General features: G+C 36.0%; 2 protein-coding genes across 6 annotated transcripts; both read right to left on the bottom strand.

The window, feature by feature from the left end:
* Positions 1-1917: 1917 nt before the first annotated feature.
* daf-7 (Dauer larva development regulatory growth factor daf-7) lies at positions 1918-3847 on the bottom strand. Its single transcript, NM_064864.6, has 5 exons — positions 3625-3847; positions 3258-3497; positions 3015-3196; positions 2655-2967; positions 1918-2604 (listed from the first exon to the last, which is right to left on the bottom strand). The coding sequence occupies exons 1-5, from the start codon at positions 3751-3753 to the stop codon at positions 2416-2418; spliced, it is 1053 nt and encodes a 350-aa protein (NP_497265.1). The 5' UTR covers positions 3754-3847; the 3' UTR covers positions 1918-2415.
* A 2406-nt stretch (positions 3848-6253) lies between these two features.
* On the bottom strand, positions 6254-20555 carry trpp-11 (the record flags this gene model as incomplete). 5 transcript variants are annotated; one of them, NM_001322633.2, is made up of 17 exons in its annotated part: positions 6255-6363; positions 7569-7638; positions 7690-7787; positions 9116-9178; positions 9425-9584; positions 12251-12359; positions 12403-12736; positions 14066-14324; positions 14752-15057; positions 15917-16104; positions 17060-17353; positions 17669-17922; positions 18248-18539; positions 18983-19397; positions 20062-20251; positions 20298-20389; positions 20437-20555. In NM_001322633.2, 17 exons carry the CDS (start codon positions 20550-20552, stop codon positions 6331-6333), a joined length of 3273 nt encoding a protein of 1090 aa, NP_001309583.1. The 5 variants fall into 5 exon arrangements, with proteins under 5 accessions (NP_001309586.1, NP_001309583.1, NP_497264.2 ...); NM_064863.7 differs by lacking the exons at positions 18983-19397; positions 20062-20251; positions 20298-20389; positions 20437-20555 and having other exon boundaries at positions 6331-6363; NM_001322637.3 differs by lacking the exons at positions 14066-14324; positions 14752-15057; positions 15917-16104; ... (5 more) ...; positions 20298-20389; positions 20437-20555 and having other exon boundaries at positions 6331-6363; positions 12403-12721.
* Positions 20556-20562: the final 7 nt, after the last annotated feature.

The following is a 20562-nucleotide window of genomic DNA, read 5'->3' as shown; positions in this document are numbered from 1 at the left end:
AATTTTCATTTTTGGCGTATTCCCAAATTGCCTTTCGTCGAATATCAGCTTTGCCGGAAATGTTTAGAGGAATTTTTATAAGACGGAAACACTTGATTGCCTTTTTGAAATTTTTTCCCGTTTTCTTCAATATTTTCATAGAATTTGCTTACTTTTCAAAATAGATGTAGGAACATTTGTAGGACGCGTTCAATTTTGCCAATTGAAGTAGAAATTCAGAAATTTCCAAAAATCAATTTGCCGATTTGCCGGGAATTTTCAATTCCGGCAATGTGCCGTTTTTTAGAAAATTTTAAGTTTCTCCAGCTGAAAAGAAATTTTTCATTAAAATCTTACTGTACTCTTTTCTCTTGAAAAACATCCAGCTCCCCCTTTAAATTTGGAACTTTTTATACCATTCCTCTATATAATTATTTTCTCTCGCCAAGAAAAAAATATTTCGAAAAATGGCTTCATTTAATCGCCAAAAAGTCAAAAATTCAAAGTCAGAAAAATTTAAATTTCGGGAAAAAATAATTTAAAATTTGAAAATGTTGATAATTGAAGCCATAAAACAAGAGATCAAAATCCATTTTTGTAGCTGAACTTTTGCTCACTCACACACACACAATGATTCAGAGGCTTTCCAATTTTTTTTGGGTATTTATAGACTTGCTGCTGCTCTGAAGCTACTAAACGTGTAGCCTACATCTGCATTGATATAATCATGGCTGAATGAGTGAAACGTAATTTGAGCTCTAGACGCATGAGAAATTCATTTTTTATAGTGGTGCAAGTTCTTGAGGCAAATTAGAGCTGATACAGTACGCTTATTTGTGAAAATTATAAAAAATATCAATTTAGTTGGCAATCTTTATAAAACAGTGATCATCCGGATAAATTCTTATTAAAACGCAATTAGACTAGGGCTTTCATGAAGTCGCCGCATGTATCCGAATGTATAGTGCGGCGGGGGATGTTTTTCGGAAGATAGTAACAAAAACTGTATAACCATATTACTCAGGAGTCAAATATGTACCGCACAAGCTTTTTCTTACAATTAGAAGTTGAGACAAATTTCAGATCAGTGATAAAATTGTTTTGTGTCAGACTTGTCCGGAACTAATTTTTTTTTGCTAAACAATCCGAATTGAGAATAAACACTGAAAGGTCATAGGAAATCATAGGAAATCAAAATCATTTTTTACATTTTAGTACATAATCAAAAATTTTTGGTAAGAACCAAACATTCTCCAAAACATCTTTTGAGGCAAGAATCTGGAGCCAATGAAGATTTAAATCTCAATCTAGATTTGCAACATGGCAACGATTTCAAGTAGAAAAGTGATTATGTGGTTCAACAACTGGATAATCCAAATGGTTAAATCAGTTGTGATTATTTTCAAAACTTAATTTCGGGAAGTTCCTAATAGTTTTTCGGAACAGTTCAATACCTTTTTGTATTCATTCTATCATTCACCGAAAAAACGAACTAAACGAACAACTTAAGATCCTTATCTACTTGTCTCTTTACATTAAATTCTTCTCCTTGCTAATGCAACTTTTTCAAACGATTGTTGGGAATGGTTTCTAATGTCATGTTCTAGAGAACAGGGAAATATAAACTTTACTGTCGTATTTGTAGGAATGAAATTCAATGAAAACAGTTGTCTTGTTTAGCAAAGTGGCAACAGAACTGTCCAGACCTGACACCAAGTGTATGGAGATTTTTGTTAAATCGTACAACCGTGGTAAATATGAGAACTTTAAAGCTCATTGTTACCGTTCAAGCAATTTCTCAGAAAACTATATAAAATGCTGCAGAACGTTTTTTGCAAGTATTTTGCCCATTTTTTCTTAATTTTTAAGTAAAAAATTAAGCTCGAGGCGCCTCTGGTGGCCATTTTTAGAGTTTAAAACTCTAAAGAAAATGTGTAACAGCACTCAATAATTTATTCCTCAATCACAGTGTTTTATAACATATTCTTGTCAATGATGATGAAAAAGTGCGTGGTTTGTTGAAATTGAATCTCAGAAAACACAACTACGCACGCACAGACACACATAAAAATGGGAGAAGGAGTCGTTGCCTATCACATTGTTGCTTTCGGGAGGGGAACAACATTTGTCGAAGGAGGTAGTGGAAGGATCCGAGGTACGAAAAGAGAGAGCTGACAAAGGATATATCAGATGGATGGTGAATGGTGAACACACGATTCGGAAATAATTATTTCGGCGAGCATTCTGGGATGAGATCGAGGGAAAGGAGACCGACAGAAGAGAAGCTCCTCGTGATTTGAGGATGAACGGGATGGAGGGAAGGATCTACAACTAAGGAGAGGATATGTGACTACGGGGTTGAAATCATGAATTTTGATTCATTAAGAAGAAACAAATCGGTGACTACTTAACATTTGTGACAATCGGAAGTGGAATTTATGAGCAACCGCATTTCTTGGCGATCATTCCGTTGACATTGGCGATTGAGACGCGTCCGTCGCGGTTGACATAGATCAGCTTGATGTAGTCGTACTCGGTTGGATGGCAGCAGTATCCGATCTCAGGATTGGAGACTTTGTGAGCTGCGCGCATGATCTTGCTGTGTCCGGTTTCCGCCAAGTTGAACTGAAATATTTTTTCATTTTGGAAACGTTATGAGACAACAAGAAACGTACGTGGTGTGCGTTATAGTGGCAATCCCCGCGGCACATGTAGGCATTGTAACGTGGTGGGGCCACGATCCAGTCCCATCCGATCTTTTCGAATTCGATTTCGAGGTCATACAAGCAGCACCCCTTGGACTGTGCTTCGGCATTGCAAACCGGTTTGGCATGAGAACGGCGTTTGCGGGACCCCTTTGGACGAGTGGAGAGCTGAAGACGCATGTTGTCAACGTCAGCAGTGGTCTGTTGGGGATGAAGGGCAACGTTGCGCCCGTCGAGCATTGCCTTGACGAAGATACCTTGGATCGGAGAAATTGTGAACCAACTGGAATATTTAAAATTAGTCGCCTGCAATTTGTTTGCTCGTCATACCTTTTGACAGTATCAATTGGAAGTTGAATGCTGATACGTTCGGATCCCTTTGTAGCGAAAATTCCAGAAGTGACCATCTCTCCCATTGATCCATCCTCGTTCTTCTCGTAAACTTGAACTTGAACATCTTGAAGCATCCCTGAATCCTTTGCAGGAATCTCAATTGATACTGTGAGTGTGGCCTGAAATTTGATAATTGAAATTTAATAAAAGGATTCTTTTTAAAAAAAAACCAAACGATACCTGAAGAATATCGCTTCTTTCCAAATCATTTGTGACGTCAAACTTGGCAACAAGCTGCGACGGGTTCTCTCCATAACTTGGATCTTTGGCGGTGTAGAATGACATTTCAACGCCCATATCCTGCTCGTCCTTCTCCAGTAAGTCCCTATACATCTCCAGGTAGACTGACTTCATTTCTGGGTCCATTGGCTTCAATCCCTTTGGTGCCTCTTTCATGTTCAGCTGGTCGAGAATTTCGTTCTAAAGAATGTAAAATGAAACATTAAAGTAAGACACAATCACAGTGATCAAACAAACTAGTGGACTAGTAAAGTTTCGTCAAATCCGGATAAGCTTGAATGATCTTACAGGATCAAATAATGCTCACCTTAAGGTACTCTGTTCGGTGCTGCTTCATCTTTTCAATACAAACACCTGAGTTGGTGCAGTTGAACGTCAAACCATGTGGGAGGGAAAGAAGGAAGATAAACACCGGGAGTGAAGATGCCATGAACATGGCTGAACTTCAAGCGGGCTGAACCGGGCAGTCGAAAAAAAGTTGAAGATGTAGAAATAAAAAAGCTTTGAACAAGTTGTTGTTTTTTCCAAAGAAAAACTTTGAATGAGGGCTTAAACTACTGAATTCCCCCCTTTTATCCCATTCTTCTGAACTCCGCCCATAATGAGGCGGGCTCTCATATCCATATTGAGATCTCAGAGGGGCGTGGCCTGCGCAGCGATTGGACATCCATGTGGTAACTCATCTATACCGTAGAGAAAAGAAGCTTCCAGAAAATTTTGCGGAATTGGCCCCTAATAGGTTTTCTGTTCATGAAAATTTATTCCAAATTTTTGTACTTTTCAAAGATTCTGTGCGAATATATTTCAGGAGTAAAACGTTGTGAATAATTCTAGGTCTGCTTGAAAGTTGTAATTTCTCATTAATTCAATTTTCATTAAGTTAACAAGGCGATTGCTGTTCGGGTATCAGATTTTTTCGATAATTCAGTAATCGCCAAAAGTTCCGATAGTCGCTTATTTTAAATATCTGCAATTGTAGACTGATCGGAATTTTTTTACTACACACTCAATACTTATTCTGGTCACTTGCCATTATCAACCTAATGTTATCAACATAATGGTTTGAGAACATTTTGAATATTTTGAAAATTGCCGAAAATGTCGTTGTTCGCATTTTAAAAGTAGCTTAAAATCTTGTTGAATTTAGTCAAATTAAACTACAGATTTGTTTCTTTTACATTTCGATTTCTCAATAAGCAGCCTAACATATAATTAAAGAAAAAATTGGTCTGATAAAACATGATTCAAGCTTCTGATTAAATGTAACAATTGTTTAACATTTGTTGAGGTAAGAACATTCAAAACACCGTAAATTCCTTAAAAATAAAATTTATTCTCTAATTCAAAATTGAAAGGGTACACTTCTCGGCAAAACGTCGCAACTTCATAGCAAACTCCTGCAACTTAATAAAAACATTTATATAACTTTGTAAAAAGCTGTTAAGAAGTTGCGAAAACCAACGGGATTGTGAGCGAAATTTAGCTTTGCATCTGCTAAGAAATTGCAAAAGTCGTCTGAAAAGCTGCAAAAGTTTGCTTAAAAGCTAAAATGCCTAATTGTTGATAAGAAGTTGCAAGAGTATGCTATGAAGTTAGGCCGTTTTGCCGAGTTGGCATAAATCTGAAATTTGAAAAATCTGAAAAGTGTTTACATGAATTTCAAAAAGATAGAAGAAATTATTGAAATCCGTGAAATACTTCTAGCTGGTCTTGCAGGCCTAATTGTAAGGCCAGCCTTTTAAATATATCGAAGTGGTCGACCCGCTGCAAAAGAGGTTTGATCCCCCCGGCGTCCCCGATCTTTCGACCCAAAAAAATGTTTGACTTTTTCTCTTCAAGTGCCGGATTCCGACGTTCTTCATCGGGGGACGTTCTTCATCTAAAAGTGGGCATCGACCCGTTTAAGCAACGTTTGAGGTTTTAAATGAGCTATATTTGATTTTGACAATTCTTACTAGCTTGAATTTTTTTTTCTTTAGCTTTAAAATCAAAAAATTGCTTTCACGAATTTTTTTGGCTGGGATATACTGAAACTTTTATGGAACTTTCTTCTTTCTTAATCTCAAATTCTTCACCCAACGATTTCTTATAAAAATAAACAATTTTCCATAACCATAAAGTTGCTAAAAGTTAACAGTTATCAGTGCTTCAAAATTTTAGTAAAATAATTTAATTTTTAATTGTTCTTAAATTAGCAAAAAAATAAGCCTTGCTATGAATTCTAGGGAAACTATTTGTCTTATAAGTGTTTTCGCTGTTTTTTAATGCTTTTACGGCCTTTTTGTTCTTTCTTCGTACAGTGCTTTTTTTCACTTCTACGATTTTAAGGGGGGGAGGGGGGCGTATTTACGCGCGACGGTCTTGACACGCGCCACCCATTGATTTTTGAGGTGCGTGGCGAGACCAATGCCGAGACCATCGCGCGTAAATGCGCCCCCTTTAAAGTCGTAGAAGTGGAAAAAACGCACTGTAATCCATACGCTTTTATTAATTTTAATCAGAGGTGTGTGGCATTTCAGTAAACTCAATGTTTAATATATATATATAGTTTTAGTTTTTATAGTTGATAGTTCTATGAAATAGTAGACACCGATAAAACTGAGTGTTCACACCTGTTCGGCTCTACATTTGTCTTTTGGGTGTACATATCGAACAGGTGTGATTTGTTTGAAAATTATTGATATACAATTTTATAGAAATAGGTACTTTCCACTGAAAATTGTTTTGCAAATCTCTGATCAGAAGCACGGAAGTAAAACTAGATCCTATTCCATCGACGTAGTGGAACTCCCATTGGGAATCCGCATTGACGTACGTACCCTAATTGGACGCTTGCGTGCTCACGTAATATCTTCTGATTATGCCAAGAATAGTAATTATCACTGATGACGGGTTGGTTTCTGATTTTTCCGGGTTGAAAAGAACAACGTTTAAGCTGAAAGCTGACCAGTTTATTTAACGGAATTCGAGTAAACAAATTAAAATCATCATAATACATAGAATAAAATAGGATTTATGGGTGTGGAGCCAAGTCCTTTGCTTTCGGCTGCAAAAAAAAATTGAGTTAAATATTAAAGTTGTAACAAACACACACTTCCTTGAATGCACCGGATATATGAACTTTCTAAGGTTTGCGACTTGGGACATAGTAAGAGTAAATAAGTTCCGATTTCACTAGATTTCAGGAACAACATATATCGAAAACTAACTTCATAGCCTTGATTTAAATTTCCCTTTTTTGAATGTCAATCTGTCTTGTGAGCATGTCAATGATTCTACTCAAATTAAATAAGAAACATAGATATTAGAAGGGAGTCAAAAAAATTTGAGTTAGTTTGCAAAAGAAAACACAACAGATGAATTCAACTCTAATATTGTTTTTGTGTGATACAAGTAAAAGCTTATTTTCCAAAAACCATTTATATATTTGCACTTTAATCGAACAAGCTACTCGTTTAAGCAAAAAATAATACTCTAGAAAAACGCAATTTCCAACTTCAAAAAAAAGCTGATCATTTTTTTTATAGAAATTTACTTATTCCACTTTAGTTGCCGAAGCTTCCATATTATTCGGTAATTTCCTCACTAACGAAAATGTTTTCTTTTTATTCAATATCGATTTAGTTTTTTTTCATAACCTCCAAACAAGAACCAAAAACCTTGAACTCGGATGAAAATCGCGCAATGATAAATGTATCATGCAGGCAAACATGAAAAGGAAAAAAGACAACAGGTGGAAAATGGCTAAAGCATTATTTCTACTTGTTCTAGTTTTCTTTCAAGGGAGTGCGCTTTAAGTTTGAAAATCTTTGTTACTACTTTGTACCATTCCGTTCCAAGATTAAGAGTTCATTGAAACTACTCGAAAGTCACATCGTAAGCTAAAGATCAACATTTTTTTCCCTTAATCATTTCCAGTAAAGGCTTAATGTCAAGAGTCTCATAGTCAATTTCCGGTGTGAGGGTGGACCTAGAACTTTCTTCTTTTCCGAAGAGAAGAACCAAAAGCCCACAAGTCTCCGCGGGTTCTATGAATCACAAGGATACATTATAATAACGTCCGGTGCGGTTTCCGAACCAAAAACTTTTCCTAAACATTTTCAATTCGCGCATTGCTTCTTTTCGACAGGAAAACGGCAGAAAAAAATGTCGAAATTTTTTCATTCTGAAATTCCGGAAGTTCACTTATTTGTTTGGCATTTCACGGACTCGGATTTGACCCACAGGAAGTGTGTGTTCGGAGTAACTCACCAAGACGAAAATGGCAGCGGGTAGGGTGCGAAGCGATTGTTGAAGTGTTTGGTCCGAAATTTGTGGAGATCTGTGTGGAAAATTACAAGTTTCTAGAGAAAAAGTTGATGGGAAAACTCACTTTAAGGAAATCTTTGGGAAATTGAGTCTTCCAGCACTCAACGCCATCACAACCACCGTAACTCGCCGCGTGGCTCCCGGTAAAACTGTCATTGTCACCTGAAAGCATTCAATTCGATCTTTGATCCCTTGCGTATTTCCATTGTGTTTAGTATGGTCCCGGTCGCCCGGTTACCACATTTTCGCCTCACCCACGTGCGGCCCAGACAGCCTAATCCGCTTAAGCTAAGACCACCAACCTCTAACACCTTGGACATTTGCAATAATAAATTAAAGGGGAAAGAAACTCGGTTTTTTGAAAAGTAACTTTTTTCCTCATCAAAAATTTTTCATGCTAATTTAAGTAATTTTTGAGAAATTTTACATATTTCAACACAAAATATTTACTTTACGCCGTTCAAGAAATATTTTGAACAAAATAATCAACTAGCTTTTTTTGAACTTTGAACTCATAAAATTCGCTTCTTACACTGGAAAAAGTCCCCCCTCCCCCCCAAAAAATTTCTCAAAAACCCCTTCAACAGCTCAGACATTTTAATCCTGTATCTGGCACCTGTCCGTTGGTGGTTGCTCTGGTGCAAGCGCGCGGGCACAAACAATAATTAAGTGGTGGTGCGTGGGTGTCCTAGTGCCAACAGATATTAATTATCGAATGATGTCTGGACGACTCTGCGAAGAAGAAGAAAAAGAAGAAGGCAATTGTTGTCCCGAAAATAAACTGGTATATTTAAAAATGATGGGGGGGGGGGGGGGGGGGAGAGAGGATGAACATATGCGTAGCACTTTTTAAATAGAAAAAAGACAAGCAATAAGCACTAAATTAAAAGATGGAACGGGAATTCGAGGGTTTTCCAAAAAAAAAAAGGCTAATGTTAATATTTAAGATGCCGTATGCTGCAGGTGTGTGCGGCAAATTTCCCGAGCACGGCAAATTTAAAAAATACCCCCTGAAACAAATTATTAAATAATGTTCGTGATGAATTCTGTCTGCATTTGTAAACTTTAGAATGTGAAATTTCCGAAACTTTAATTCTTATAGAATCCAAAATGCCGGAGATCGTGTCGAGACCTACTCAGAAAATCAGGTTAAGAGGCTTCATTTCGTTAACATTGACTTTAAACGGATTCATCTAGATATTAACTATCAGTGAAGCTGATTTTTTTGTTAACTTTAGTTCAAGTGATCAGATTGATCTACCAGATATCTTGTAAGCGTTTTTTTTTTCAATTCCCAAAAACATACTTCGAATTATAAAAATAATTGTCATGCGAACCCCAAAGTTCAAACACCCGAAAAAGAAAAACAAGTGAGATAATTATTAATCTCAAGACATTTCAATACTATTTCGAAGACTTTTTCAAAGAGTTTCAAGTTCCCAAGAATCCAATTTTAATGTTTTTAATGTTCTGTGGGAATATTTTCATACCTTTCTCTCTCCGCTGAACATGAACACGTCGTTGAGGTCGAAATTGGTAGAGATTTCGACGGCCTGCAATAATATCGTACTCAATGAACCTGATGATTGCATAATTTCTCCCTGGAGATCGCTACGTAATCAATTTGTACATTAGCTTCGCCTACGTAGGAAACACTGATAATCGAAAACAACTAGTGAAATAATTGCTATATAGTAAGGGGGAGTATGTGCAACCGGACATACTCAGAATATTATAGTCTTATTGAAAAATGTCTGTTTATAATGGGGGGGGGGGGGGGGGGGGGTCAATGATATTACCTCTTTGGAATGGCTTTTGAGTTCGAAACAGATTTCAATCGGCTGTCGGACTATTGCTGGATTTGTCTTGATGTGGGAAGAAATCGAAATTGGGCATGCGAGAACAGGAATTCTGCACAATGGAGCCACTGATCGCACTGGACACGAATTCGGAACAGCTCTGAAAGAATTAGAGTCACTGGTGATGGTTTCGAAAATAAAAATTTCAGAAGCTCCAGAGAAGTTCAGCTAATATATGCAGTTTTTTTTTTGAACTGATTGACCAAATTTACGCAGAAATTTCAAATATGCGTGAAGTTTCAGCCCTCCAGCCGCATATAAACTACATTCCAAGCTATTGTTTCGCACAGAATTTTAAATATTTCTGTATCATTTTTTAACAGTTTGCTTGCGGAGGTATGTGCTGAAAATGTATGGAAAGTATTTTTAGACGAGGGACCTGATAACATGGCTGAACCTGCTCTGAACCTGCCCATCAACGTGGTTTCTATTGTATATCATTTCTTGTAAGATTGTTCTCAATCTGGAGTTTCGTAAATACTCTAGAAACGCGTGGTTGTACTGGGGATATTTATCGTTCAGCACGACTCCTATTAGAAATCCCAAACTTTTTTGTAATTATATTCTACGACTATAATATTCTCATTTGCCATATTTGTAGATCAGAAACATGAAAAACTTTTGTGTCCTATTTCTCTGCGCGATCTTCGATGTCTCTTCCCAGAATCATCGGCTACAGTAATCCGTGTTTTCGATCACACCTGATTAATCATTTCCTGCCGGTTTGCACACGAAATCCATCGCAGAAGTAGTGGGACTACTACAAAACTCGAGGTAATAACTTGTTAACAAATAACAAAGTTATTTTGAAAAACAATAACTCATGTGATTGATTCTCTGGAAAGAAAAGAAATCCGAATTTAGAAGTTGATGAGTCAGCTCGGAAATGCGCGATGTGTTACAGTTTGAGTTTACAGAACTGCAACTGAAGTCGTATTAAACTATAGTTTGAACTATTCTGAAGTCGAATAATACAAAAATGCAAGTGTATAGGCCACAACATTATTTTTGCATATTATAGCATTACTGAACTAAATGTAGAATAAAGCGTAGAAAATTTCATAAATTTTGGCAGGAAAAATGTATCAATTTCCATGTAGAAATATTTTCACTGAGCGTTGAAGAGAGCTCGTTAGCCTGCTTAAATACTCAAACGATCGGCGGTGGTAGACAAAATGGTGTCTAGACGGGTTTGATTTCAAATTCGGAAGTTCTCAGTACATAAAGTGTGCAAATCCGAAATCAGAGATGATAAATTTCATTGAACGTCTTCCAAAATAACTGTCACCAAAAAAAATTGAGATGACATGTCTGGGAGCTGTGTATTCCTTGTGGACTTTGTTAATACCGCATTTCGTCTATAATAGTCTTGCACTGACTTTTTGTTTCGTATTTTTAATGGAAAACCCATCTTTAAAAGTGGAGCACCGAAATCTGAGACTTTGTGTTTTAGACCCAAAATGGCAATAAAACTACCGAATTTCGTAAATAGACGTTTTGAAAATTCCTCAAAAAAAAGTTATGGCGGTTCAAAGTTTTTGGAAAAAGACCCATTTTCAGCTCAAATCAAAATTTTGCCAACTTCTCGGTGTCGCAGCGTGTGGAAAAATGGGCCTTTTTCCAAAAACTTTGAACCGCCATAACTTTTTTTGAGAAATTTTCATAACGTCTCATTACTACATTCGGTAGTTTTGAGTCATTTTTGGTCTAAAAAAGCAAAGTCTCAGATTTCGGCACTCCACCTTTAAAAAGCATTCTATCTCTATTATCTATTTGTGGCATCAGTACTTCGGCTCACATCATTGTTTCAACTAGAATAACATCATTTTGATCAACTCGGCTCCAAATCATTGTATCAGCTAAAGCTATACGCTGTGTTTCAATTTCTATTTTAGATAGCTGTGACCAACATGAGTAATATATGACATCAGTTGCCTTGTGTGTTTGTAGCAGTATTTTGTTATAGAAAAAATAATTTCCTGTGTTTGTGACCCAGTTTTTAGGAGCTGATTGAATAACTTTGTCGTATCGCGAACGTTTGGAGTTATGTTCCGAAAAAGTGGGCAGGCCACCAAAATATGTTATATTTGTATACGACCTACTTGTAAAAAATAGCACTTTTATGCCAATGGTGGTTTTCAAAAAGAAAAACACTTTTTTTGGTGCATAAGTATTGGTAATATGATTTGTATCAAAACATAATAAGTGTTTTCAAGTGGGGTAGCAGCCAAATTAAATGACCTGTTTCCGACTTGAATTTTAAGAAAAATTAGTTTGAAAACATAATGTAGCGCCAAACTCAAAATAGGCCATAAAAAATTCCATTACAACTCATTTTTACACTTTCTGCTTCGAGAGATGAAGAGTTACCTATTTTCCAAATATTAAACTTCCATGCAAGCAGTGCCAGGCACGGACACTCCCGGAATTGTATTCCATAGTTTTGAAAATAAAAACCAATTACATTCCGTCGCGCACCTTCAACTACAAACACAACTTCTGGTCAACACGCCGCTAACTTCTGACTATCTAATCCGAAAATTACCAGTTGAATGTTGTAAGCCGTCAGAAAAGTTCAGAATACTATGGGCTCGCAAAATCTTGGATCCTTTTCTTGGAAAACTACGTTATTTTTTGATTATTTTAAATCAAGCAGTTTCACTTCTGACCATTTAATCCAAAAATTGCTGTCAGAAGATCATACCAAACAGGTGTCAACAATTGTTAATAATAATTAGAAATCCCGGGGGTTGACTGAACTCTCACCTTCTCCACTCCACAGACATCCTTCCAAGAGGTGTTTCAGATTCATCTTCCTTCACGAGAACACGGATTACCGCCGAGTAGCAGATCACTTCCTCCGAATGCACCTTATCTGGAAATTATTATATTCATGCTTGTTTAAACTACTCTCGTACCGTTCAAATTCTTGCCAGATCCACCGTTAATTGTATCACAGAGAGTTACAACGTCGGCCATCAAAAACTCCACTGAGCTGATAACAATAGAAGCAGCTGACTGTATGCTTGCATTCAGGATATGATCACAGTTGTTCAAAATCGATGTCATTGGAATTCCATTCATATTCATGACGGTGCTGGTTACGGTGAACGGCTCTTTTGCGGTAACGCCGACTTCGAGCATGGTTGATTTTGTCACAAGGATCCCGTCTTCCGAAATTTTGTAGGATAGTTCCAATTGGAGCACGTAGTCGCCAACAAGTTGTGCGGAGAACATCACAGGAATTTTGGCCTAGAATGGAAAGTGAAATTTGCAAGAGTTTTGTACTAGTTTTCCATAAATTTATTGCAATTTTTCAAACAAAATTAGATCCATATGACTTTTCCCTGTCAAGATTAAAGTTGAAATAAATCTTAAAAGTTCAGACTTTTTTAATCAAAAAATGACTAACTGTGTGAAATTTGTTAATTTTAAAGGTGGATCAGTTCCAGTGGGGAAAGGGTTAGAAACTACTCCTATGGTGCCAAATCGGCCGAATATGATAATTAATATTTCAAAAAGTTTTTGAACATTAATATCCGATTGACAAAAATTTTCAACTGCCGAATACCTTAATGGTGTTCAGATATGAAAATTTTCAATTTTGCATGTATTGTTTAATTATATTCCATTTTTTCGGCATTTTCTTAAAAAAATATTTCGGTGTTGTAAGCATTTTCCGAAGCCGCATTTTTCAATCTTTCAAAATTCCGACCATTAATCATTTATATCATGTTGAACTATTAACTCAACTATTTTCGTATCAGAATCGTAGTAAGTCACACATTAGATCACGCATTATTACATCTCAAAATGTCAGTGATTCATAAGCATTTCACCATCACCTACATTATTTTTCAAATTTCTATTTCTATCCACTTTTCTAGCTAACAAATCACATGCGACTTCAACAAAACACCGACGTAACCGCTGACTATATCACTCGTTAGAGCAGTTTTGTCTCCAGAGACTGTTCACCTGACGCACACTGACACCATATATTACTTATTTACGCCAGAAGCACGTATTTTGAGGAAGAAGCGATTGAGAGTGAGAGAGAGTCTAATGTCAACTGATTACCTGGAATCAAAGGCGTCAATAACAACACACGTAGGTATCCCAAGGGGACCATTCTGATGTGGCGGATATGATTTCGAGCAGGAAGCAGTGGAAAAGCATATGTCAGGGATTATTAGTTAAATTGAAATGGAATTTTTCACCGAACTCAATTAAAGGTGGTGTAGTAGAATTTAATATTGCTTTATTAGATAAATTTCCGGCAAATCGGCAAACCGCCAAATTGCCGATTTGTCGGAAAAACGGCAATTGGCGAAAAATTTTTTGTTTCGAAATTTTACAATTTCGATTTCAATCGGCAAAATTGTTCATATCCTATAAATGTTCCTACATCTCTCGTTCTAAACATTTTCGGCAAACCGGCAATTTGTCGGAACTGAAAATTTCCGGCAAATCGGCAAACCGACAATTTGCCGATATTGAAACCCTCATTGTATACAGTATTTCTGCTTCACACGTTCACAGATTTTTTAAATAAAATTTGAAATTAGCCACAAATCTCACCATCTCACCAGCACCCAACTGCTCACAAACGCTTTTCGAGAATTCTGACTTGAGTTCGGTACCATCTTGCTCGACGAACAACACAGCGGCGGCTTCCGCATGCTTTTGCTCTTTCCTCTTGAAATCCAACTGAAGACCGTGAATTGGCGACGATTTGCAAGTGTTTCGAATTGTTAGCTCGGTGCTTGTCACTTCACCAATCAGACAGTCAACTTTCTCCACACTCTCCAGTTTCACACTTGTTTTTGCGACCCCAATTCTGGAATAAAAATTAGATTTTTAAATTTGATATTTCTACAAATTTCAGTGATTTTTCTGCTGTTTGTTTTTTCGAGCAAAACGATTTTGTAAAATTACAATTTTTGGATTTTCAGTTTTCTTTCACGAAAGTCGAAAAATTAGAAATATTAAACAAAAAAAAATAAAAGAAAGTTAGTTTTTCAACTCGGGCTTTTTCCTGGAAATTTTATTTTTGTTTTTTCAATTTTTTTTGGAAAATTAAAAAAAAAACGAATTTTCAAACTTTTTAAATTATTGACCCTAATTTAATTTTCTTGTCGAAAAACTATCCAAATAGAAATGAAAATGCTAGATTTAAAATTTTTTAATCCAATAAAAAATTACTGGAAAATAAAAATAGGTTTTTTTTCCGGTAATATCCTTATTTTTAAAGAAAATTCAATTACTTCAAGAACTCCAATCCGATAATATTCTCCACGTGGCAATTTCTATTCAGTGCATTCTCATCAAATTCAATGTTTCCTCTGATAGCGTTTCCCAAATCCAACGTCACTTTAGTGACTGTAACAATCCAATTTTGTTTCGCGTTCTTCAAATCCAACAAGACGACACGTTGCAAGGGTTTCGATTTGCTGACTTCAACACTTCCCAAATGAATCGGATCGTAGATCAGACAATCCGCGTCGTTTGCAGTCTGATTTGCGTCTGGTGGGAATTTTTTGGCTTTCAGATGAACTGATACATCATTTAATCTGGAAATTTTATTGTTGGAATAACGAGAATAGATTTTTGATAACGACTTTTAACCAATTGTAAAAGTTATGGAATTTAAAAATAATCACTTTTTTTGGCTGATTTCAATAACTATGGATTTGAAGAAAATAATATATCGGTTTGTCAAAAAAAAAAAGTAAAATATCGACTTTTCAACAAAAAAAAGCGAAGTGTCAAGATCAAAGGTGTCGGTTTTCCGATTTTTTAAAATTAGCTCAACATTTTGGCCATTGTTTTTCTTTTTAGAAAATTTTTTTTTTTTTTCATCAATATAAACAAAATTAGATAAAAGATCACATTCTATAGTTAATTTTCGGAACATTTTTTTCGATTTTTCCCCGAAAACCATTGAAAAATCGAAAAATGGCACGAGATTTGGCAATAAAAAAATCAAAAACTTTAGATTTTTTAATACGAAATTATCGACGTTTTGAAAAAATTATAGATTTTTTTTCCACAAAAAAAATGTATTATCGAAATTTAGAAATCATCGACTTTTTGGCAGAAAAAAAATCGATTTTAACAATTAAAAACTAGTGTCCTTCTGGAAAAAAGAAATACAAAATCGATGTTTTTTTTTTTCGATTTTTCAGCGAAAATTATTATCGAAATCTATAATCATCCATTTTGACAAAATACAAATTGATGAGTTAGAATTACCGATATTCATTTAAAAAAATTCAACACTAAATAATAAATTGAGCATTATCTTTTTTTTTTGGAAGATTTCAATTTTTTTAAAATTTCACAATAATTGAAATTTAAATATTCGTTGAATTTTTATTAACAGTAGCATATGAAAAAATGTGTCAAAAAGCGCGCTCCAATGAAAAATACCGTATGACTTGTTCGATCTTCGACACAATTTCGACTCTAACCGCCACTTTTGAATCCTGCTCGACGGTTTGTTGATCGAGAAACGAGACGCGCGTTTCCAGGAATAGTTCTGCGATTTTGGAGGCTTGAACTACAAATGCCGGGTGTTCTTGAAGCACATGCTGCCATTGGAGTTGGTATGTGTGGAGCTGGAGATTTAATAATTACTAGATACATTTGACAATTTTTAAAGCATACAGTATACTAGAAATTATAAACAGTATTTTTAAAGGGGGAGTAGAGTTTGTAAGTATTTTGCTCAAATAGACTAAAACTGGAACAAAGCGACCGAATTTCCTAATTAGATTTCACAAAAAATGCCCAAAAACTTTTATGGCGCGCAAAAATTTCGAAAAAAAAGAGCCACGTTTTGCATTTTGCTTAATCTGAAATGTCGCTAACTTTTCTTTGTCGCAGCCATTGGAATTAAACTTTTCTGAAATTATCACTTTTTAATCCATACTTTGACATTTTATCTCCTGTAAATCCCTTGATTGAGACACTTACTTTAATTGCTTTGATCCAAAAATTATCAAAAAAATTGGATTCTTATCAACTCAAAGTGTGTCTCAATCAAGGAATTTACAACAGATAAATTACTACAATATGGATTAAAGGGTGATAATTTCAGAAAAGATAAATTCCAATGGCTACCATAAAGAAAAGTGGGCGAAATTTCAGATTAAGCAAAAAATTTGCCTTTTTTCGAAATTTTTACCCGCCATAAAAAATTTTTGAAATTTTTTTCGTCAAGTCTCATTATGAATTTTAGTGGTTTTGTTCCAGTTTTAGTCTATTTAAGCAAAATACCCAGAAACTCTACTCTCCCTTTTAAGAACCTAATTTTGGCACTTATGGTCCTTTGTTGGGAGAAAATTCTAGTTTCTTATTAAATTCAGTATACTTGTAGTCTGATCTCTAGTGTTCCGAACTTTTGTTCTCTTGCAGGAGTGGACAAGGTTGTTTATGCACATATATGTGCATTGTGCTTAATAGCCGGATAGCCAGTACAGCGCCGGATATTGAAAATTATTTTTGGATAACAAACACAAAAGAATGCGCATTTATTGTGTTTTAATATCCGGTTTCCGGGTGGGGATTTACCTGCTCTTGTGAGATATCATCGTTTGGAAACGGTGATCCAGGTGGTTTTCCGTCGAGAACATCTAAAAGGCCTTTAACACAATCCGAGGGAAGAACTTCTGAATATGCGGGACACATTAACTGCATACAGCATACTGCGTAGTCTTGAATACTGGTGATTGCGTAGGCGGCCCACGTGGCACGATGCATCATATCCTTACGAATAGAGTACGGTAGAGCATTATCTTTTACTACGAGTCCCCAGAACCGCAGAGCCCGCTGGATTTCGTTGTTTGCGTAGCATGTGTTAGCCATCTGGAATTTCATAGAATTTGGAAATATCAGAACAATAAAATTACAGTCCTAATAGAATTACAGTACATATTTTTGCCTTTGACAACAATTTGCCGTATCAAAACAGGTGTAGGTGGGAATTACCGGTTTGTCGATTTGCCGGAACTTTTTAATTCAGGCAACTTGTCGGTTTGCCGGAATTTTTCATTTTCGGCAAATTGCCAGGATGCGTGCAATTTTGCCGCTCAAAAATTGAAATTAAAACTTCCAAAAGAATGTGCAAAACCAGATTGCCGGTTTGCCGATTTGCCGGAAAATGATTCAAACTGTAATTACCTCCATCATAACCTTCTTCTTCATTCTCAAACATCCATATTTCTGATATTGAGCCAATGCAGCTGATAACAATGAAATTACACCTTCATGATTGACTACAAGCCTTTGAATAATTGCTGTAACTGCAGCAGCTTCAACTTCTGCAGTTGCCAATCCTTCATGATTTATTCTCCATGGACGTTGGCCGAAAAATACAGTACTGGAAGAGTTTGCCAATGGATCTGGGGATGGGTATGGCACATTTTGTGGAGCATCTGGAAATTAGAAAATAAACGGGAAAACAATTTCAAAAAGGCACAGTTTTAAGTGTTTCCGTCTTTTTAAAAAATCCCTCTAAACATTTCCGGCAAATCTGATATCCGGCAAATCGGCAAATTGACAATTTGCGGAATTTGTTGACAAAAAAATGTGGCGAACGGTAATTGATTGTCTGATTTTGTAAATTTCCGTTTAGTAGAATAAAAACACATTTTTCAAAATTTTATATTTTTAAAGGCTTCACCATTATAAAAATTTCAAATTAGAACTAAAATTTGGTACATCTTTTCAGAAGTATCAACAATTCGTGCTAAACCTCACTTCTCTTCAACGCAGCAATTTCAGTATTCGCAGCGGAATAAATACTAGCAGCTTGATCCAAATGTGTTCCAGGATTCAAAGTGGCAAGTGCCGATAGTCCGCCGGCAACTGATCTCTCGAATAAATGTGCAAATTGATAACATTGCTTGGATTTCCAGAGCAAAAGTTCAATTGAAGCAAGATGTGGTGTTGGATAGATTCCCGGTGATGAAGAGAAGAATACTGTCGTGTGACGTCGCATTTGATTGATTGCTTCGAGTGCCGTACTGTGGAGGAAACATAATTCGCACATCTGAAAATTTAATTGCAATTAAAATAATAATAATTATGTTATGTTTTATTTAAAGCATATATTTTGTTGTTGATGTGATTTTTTGAACGAGAATTAACGGTTCGGACGATTTTGAACGAATAAACCCAAAATGGGTTCAAAGTTTCGAAAAAATACACTGAATTCAGCTCAGGGGTGCGCGGCAATTTTCGAAAATAAATATAAATCGGAATTTGAAAAAATTTCACCTTTTGCAACCCTTAAAGGATTAAGCCATTTTGAGCTTAAAAAGAGAACATTGTTCAGTAAAATGCATGTTTAAGCTCCTAAAACTACAAAAAGTATCAAATTTATATTTGCGTCAATCGGCAATTTCGGCCATTGCCGGTTTTCAAAATTTCCGGCAATCGGACACCCCTAGTACTAATAACGGAATTCTTGGTTTTCAGCAATCCCTGCTGTACCTTATAATTAAGCAATCCAACAACACTTCTCCACTCAAAAACATCGACTCCATCCCATTGTTCAACTGTATCCCGACATTGATCATAAGCCAATCGATAATTTCTCAATGCTGTATGAGTATCCTGTCTGAGTTCTGACAGAAACGCCAATTTGAATTGTTGTCGTACGACTAACGCCGGCGAGTTATTCGGAATATTTCTAGATCGAATAGTTTTCAATCTTTGTTGATAGAATGCTTGGCACAGTTCATGGAATGCTAGCTCGAGTTTTAACGCGAAATTCTGCAGATTTGTGGTATTCGGAGCCAATAAATTGTCCGCGGGAAGTATGAAAAGTTGTTTTGACGAGAGGGAACATGCTTGGCAAAGTTCGTGAGCTCTGTCTGCTGCCAGATTGTCACTGATGCTTGTTGATCTGGAAAATTGTTGAAATTAAGGGATTTCTCACAGCTTTCTGTGATTTTTTTTGTGAACAATTTAATTTTTTAAAAAGAGTTTCTTCGCAGCTTTTCTATAATTTCTTTTTGATTTCTAGCTCTCAAGCTTTTTTCAAAAAAAAAAGTTTTTTTGAAAATTTCGATTTTTTTTTGTGGTTTTTCTAACAAAATTATAAACAAATCACACTTTTTAGAAATTTTTCATTAAAAAAGCTTTTTCGGGCGTTTTTACAGAAAAATTCACAGAAAAAAGCAACTTTAGTCAGTTTTCATGAAAAATTCGCATGAAAAATGGAAATTTTTGTCATTTTTCAACGAAATTCTATGAAAATTGCAATTTCCTGTCATTTTAATTGAAAACTACAATAAAATCAAAACTTTTAGTCATTTTTATGAAAAATCGCATGGAAATAGTCATGCTCAGCTTTTTCGGGCGTATTTACAGGAAAATTACACGAAAATCACCCTTTTCGGTCATTTTTCCACAAAATTCTACGAAAATTGCCAGTTTCTGTAGTTTTTAATGGAAAATTACAATCAAATCACCATTTTTCATGAAAAAATAACACGGAAATCGGCATATTTAGTCACTTTTTACGGAAATTTCATGGAAATGACCGTTTTTTTTCAGCATTTCCTCACTTTTGCTGAATCAAAACGAGCGCAATTTTCGTCCCATGACGCAGCGATCCTCTTATACTTGCAACTTTGCTCTCTGCTTCAGTCTTCTTCTCTTCCCAAGATGGATGATCCCATTCTAAATCAATGAACACGACAATCAGTGCCGGTACCTTATCCAGATACTTTTGAGGCCACTCACGGCGGAGAATTCCTGGAAAATCGACGTTTTTAATCGATATTTTGTCAGTTTCTGGCACCTTTTCCTGACCCAGTCTCCCGTTTCGGTGGAATATCCAATTCTCCGGAAACTACGCGAATATGAAGTGGTGGTTTGTCGGCTGTGCGGTTTCTAAATTATTTTTGGCGTTTGAGGAAGTTCTTCATGTTTCAATGTACCGGAAGACATTGACGATACTGTTGTGAGCTGGCTTATTCACTGGATTTAATCCCGACAGGAAGACAAGTTGAAGTGGCCGACCGGCTATCCAATCACCTGCTTCTACTGGATCCATCTGCTACAAT

Source organism: Caenorhabditis elegans, chromosome III, assembly GCF_000002985.6.
Source record: "Caenorhabditis elegans chromosome III".
NCBI classification, from domain to species: Eukaryota; Metazoa; Nematoda; class Chromadorea; order Rhabditida; family Rhabditidae; genus Caenorhabditis; species Caenorhabditis elegans.
Note: the sequence above shows the minus strand (reverse complement) of the source record. Positions and strands in the feature narration are given on the sequence as shown.

Bases quoted from the DNA above. Each gene is read 5' to 3' on its own strand.
- daf-7 (NM_064864.6), bottom strand. From the start codon at position 3,753: ATGTTCATGGCATCTTCACTCCCGGTGTTTATCTTCCTTCTTTCCCTC. The intron at 3,197-3,257 runs GTATCGTTTGGT...ATCAAATTTCAG, and splicing joins AAAGAAGCGATATTCTTCAG to GCCACACTCACAGTATCAAT. The intron at 2,968-3,014 runs GTATGACGAGCA...TAAATATTCCAG, and splicing joins CCAATTGATACTGTCAAAAG to TTGGTTCACAATTTCTCCGA.